The sequence below is a fragment of the Sinocyclocheilus rhinocerous genome, unplaced genomic scaffold (assembly GCF_001515625.1).
Source record: "Sinocyclocheilus rhinocerous isolate Xijiao unplaced genomic scaffold, SAMN03320098_v1.1 scaffold2264, whole genome shotgun sequence".
Classification (NCBI taxonomy): domain Eukaryota; kingdom Metazoa; phylum Chordata; class Actinopteri; order Cypriniformes; family Cyprinidae; genus Sinocyclocheilus; species Sinocyclocheilus rhinocerous.
The window spans coordinates 54,998-59,387 of NW_015665058.1; the positions used below are offsets into that span (position 1 = coordinate 54,998).

At 39.0% G+C, this 4,390-nt stretch overlaps 1 protein-coding gene across 6 annotated transcripts in view; it reads right to left on the minus strand.

Annotated features, from left to right (window-relative positions):
- Positions 1 to 4,390, minus strand: part of LOC107731101 (plakophilin-4-like) — a 93,795-nt gene that overhangs the window by 16,565 nt on the left and 72,840 nt on the right. For all 6 annotated transcript variants that reach the window (XM_016542090.1, XM_016542092.1, XM_016542091.1 and 3 more), the window contains one exon: positions 2,207 to 2,390. In XM_016542090.1, the coding sequence (XP_016397576.1) occupies positions 2,207 to 2,390 (184 nt within the window). The remainder of the gene's footprint in view (positions 1 to 2,206; positions 2,391 to 4,390) is intronic.

Genomic DNA, 4,390 nt, shown 5'->3' on the forward strand with positions numbered 1-4,390 from the left:
ACGTCAATGCCGTTTACGTTCGGGTCCAGTCGGGTTCGAAAATAAATGCCGTCGGGTCGTGTCGGACTCGGGTCTAAAGCCACCTTTCCACTGCACACGACAAACAACAGCCGTTGGACCGGAAGTCATTCATTTCCAATGGAGAGTTGTACAGGGGCTGCGTGTGGTGTCGACCATCTGCGAATGCGGAATTTTCGGATCCGATTTGAGCTTCGGATGCGTTCAAATATTTGAACTTGAGCGACTACATCGTATGCGACACGCAGACCGGATGTGATGTATTCCAAAGTTGTCCAATCAAATCAGTGTGCGCAAGTTGAGAATTATAATTCTTTTTGTTTATCACATTTTATTTTGTTTTAAAACTTTTAAAAAATGCATGATTATTGGTGAATAATAAATTATTCATTTAAATTTTATATTTTATTATTTTTAATGTTGTCTTTATTTTCCCTCCAAAATTATTGGCGGTCATTTGTCCTATATGCATAGCTGTTTATTGTTATACATGGGAATACTAGGCTAGATGCTAATTAAGGCACGACAAGGATTTGCATACATTCAGCAAATTTGGCAAACAAATCACACCTGACAAACCGACAATCTCGCTAACTCTCTTCCAAGCCTCATTTTTCCTATTAAAGTCTCTGTATGATTCTAGAGAAGTATCATACAGAATGGGGTTTTCTGAGACCGCGAGGATAAGCTTCTCTCCCATGTTGCCGTGTACGATCATAATGAAATTTCCGTGCGACTGCCACTAGGGGGCGAATTCCGACAGTCGTGTCCGAATGTCGTGTGCAGTGGAAAGGCCGCTTAAAGCGTGATAAACAAAAAGAATTATAATTCTCAACTTGCGCACACTGATTTGATTGGACAACTTTGGAATACATCACACCCGGTCTCTGCGTGTCGCATACGGTGTAGTCGCTCAAGTTCAAATATTTGAACGCATCCAAAGCTCAAATCGGATCCGAAAATTCCGCATTCGCAGGAAATGAATGACTTCCGGTCCAACGGCTGTCGTTTGTCGTGTGCAGTGGAAAGGCGGCTTAATTTCATGTCTGTCTCGGGTCGGGTTTTTCTTTCAAAAAAATTTATTTATGCACGTCGGGTTAGGGTAAGAAGTGATTCGGGTCGAGTACAGATTTTAGGCCGGAGAAGACCTCTAGTTCACGCCCCATTTTAAAGAGATCTCCGGTCTGCAGTTATACCTACTTGCATGAGCCGCACACACCCCAAAATTAAAATGCTTAATCGACCATCGACAGCTTTAAACGATTATATCTCTAATCGTCAATTAATCGATCATCGATTAATCACTGACATCCCTACTCTGAAGTGGCAAGAGAAACATACAAAATGTGCAGAGCGGGGAGGACCAGGATTAAGAACCGCTGCTTTAGACCCATCAGAGGCGCTAGGGAGTTTTGTTTGGGCCCTTCTTTTGATGTTAGTTTTGATTTGATTGGTTACAGTTTGATTAAGCAGTGAGGGTGTGGGTTTACAACCCCTAGCTGGCATGATCCACAGGGTTATTCTGCCAGACTATATAATAGACAGGTGTGTGCCTTTCCAAATCAAGTCCAACAAACTTAATCTGTCACAGGTTAACTCCAGCCATCTTGAAGATGATTCAGATAAATGAAAATGCTCATGAGCTAAATTGTAAGTGTCACAGGAAAGGGTCCAGCTACTTTTGTAATGTAATTATTTAAACATTTTTTAAATACATTTTCTAGCTTCAGACGTACTTGGAATATAGTACATAACTTGTATGGACTACTTTTATGATGCTTTCATACTGATATGCTATCATGCATTTTTGTAATTTTGGAACTTGAAAGCCCCTGATCCTCATTCACTTTCATGATGGATACAGTTGCTGAAACATGGCTGTAAGTATATATACATAAACTAAGAATAGGAAAAGGGGCCTCCAATCCAATATGCTGACTTTCTTCTAGATCTCATCAGATCTACATTTTTTTTATTGATAATAAAATGAACAAAAAAGGTCATTTATAATACTGTATTTTTGTATGTTTTTTTTTTTTTTTACATACCACTTTATTCCTCTTCATCAGTTCAGATAAACCAATCATTTAGTGAATGTGAATTAAGTTACACATTTATAAATAACGCTTTGTGAACTCCATACTGTACTTCTCGTCCATGAAGTGGTGCTGTGATGTGCTGCTGTTACCTGAGACAGCCGGTGGTGTTGCGGAGCACGACAGAGGAGTGCAGCTTGAGTTTGTGCTCATCGTGAAAGTCAGTGCTGCTCCAGCCCGAGTGAGGGATGATCACAGTGTTGGTCACGCTGCTTAAGGCATCGCGGATTATTGTCATCTTCACTGCATCACACGAAGACAGATTCCACAACACACCTACACACAGAAAGCAGTTCACATGCATGATGTTCCAGGACAATCACACGCAAACCTGTCTATCAATGATCTGCCTCGCTATAAATTGTGGTTACTGTGGTCATTAAATCTGTGTCACAAAATCGACAACAGGTCTTTGTGAAAAAAAAACAACAACATTCACTGTCTTTCTGTACCAATTTAATCAGGAACATTTATGGCGCTTTTCCACTGCATGGTACGGCATGGTACGGTTCACATTTGGGGGGTTTTCCACTGGGTACAGTACCTGGTACCTGGTACTTTTTTTAGTACCACCTCGGTTGAGGTTCCAAGGTTTTTTAGGAGTCGCGGCAAGGGATGGGCGGATCAATCCTTAAGTATCGATACTTTCGATACTGATGTTGTATTGAAAGGATCGATCCTCACATAAAAATATCGATTCTAAAGTGCATTTTTTTAACCATTAATTTTATTTATTTACCAAGAAATTCAGTGCATAAAATAAGCTTCTAAGTGGAAAAATAGACTATATTAGCGAATAATTGTGTTGGATAGAACCATTTCTCCTGCTCATCGGAACACACGCAAATGCTGAAAGACAGAACCAATCAATCACAGACAGCGTTCGCTGCTGAAGCATGGCTCACAGTGCTTGTTCAAATAGGGCTGCGTTTCCCAAAAGCATCAGAAGCATAAGTAGATCTATAGAAACCATTGCCACATTATTACATTACATTACATTGTTACGATATATAAAATTAATTCCGAAAAATGCATGGCGGTTTCCACACAAATATAAAGCAGCAATAATAATAAATGCTTCTTGAGCAGCAAATAGAATGATTTCTGAAGGATCATGTGACACTGAAGACTGGAGTAATGATGCTGAAAATTCAGCTTTGATCACAGATGCATTTTAAATTACATTTTAAACTATATTAAAATAGAAAATAGTTATTTTTAATTGTTATATTTCATAATATTGCTGCTTTTACTGTTTGTTTGTTTTTGTTCAAATAATTGCAGCCTTCATGAGCATGAGACTTAAAATATTACAAAATCTTACTGACCCCAAACTTTTGTGTACATGTAATATTTATTTTAAACTGATTGTTAAAAGTTCAAATGGATTGTGTTCTGTTCTGTAATTGCTGTTAATAAATCTGTCAGAAAAAAACACCTTTGTAACTTATCTACCCTAAAAGCATACATACTTGTATGGTACTAATATGCTCCCTTTTAGAGGTATAGTTGCACCTTTGAGGTTACTGCACCAGTAAAGGGCTAAAATACAATTATAGGATATTTTAAACAAATTAAACAAACAAAAAAATGTAATGTAAAAAAAAACAAAAAACGTGGCTTTAAAATCTAATATTAAGTGAGTATAATTACTGATTATATTCTTTTAATAATTTAAAATATCAATTTAGTTTATAGGTACCGGTATCGATGATACTGGACTTGAAAATATCGGTATCAGATCGAAAATAAAATAAGAAGTATCGCCCATCCCTAGTCGCGGCAGTAGAGGCGGCGCAACTATAACGACATGTGAATAATCCCGCCCACTCTAAAGCGGTACTGAACTGCAGTGGAAACGCAAACCGAGCAGAGCAGAGTCATACCACGCAGTGGAAAAGCGCCATTACATACTGAAATCTGTCCTGTAATTGTCTGAATATTAAAGATCCCAACTGAGCAAGGCAAAGGGTGACAGTGGCAAGGAGCAAAATCTCTGTTAAAAAAAAATCTGGGAATATATCGGGCTCATTTAGAGAGACCAGAGGCCAACTAGTCGTTTAGGCATGCATTATGGTTTTAGCTGGCCATAGGGGGTCTGTTGTTGCCCAGCATCTTTCAGAGAATGGATATGCATAGCTGTAAACATATAACCACTGCCGGTGTAGTGCCGAAATTTGCACGCTGCCAAATTATGCACCCCCTAGTATTGGTAGGTTTAGGAGTAGGTGTGGGGGAGGGGTTAGGATTAGGGGTGGGGTTGGGATTAGGCAATC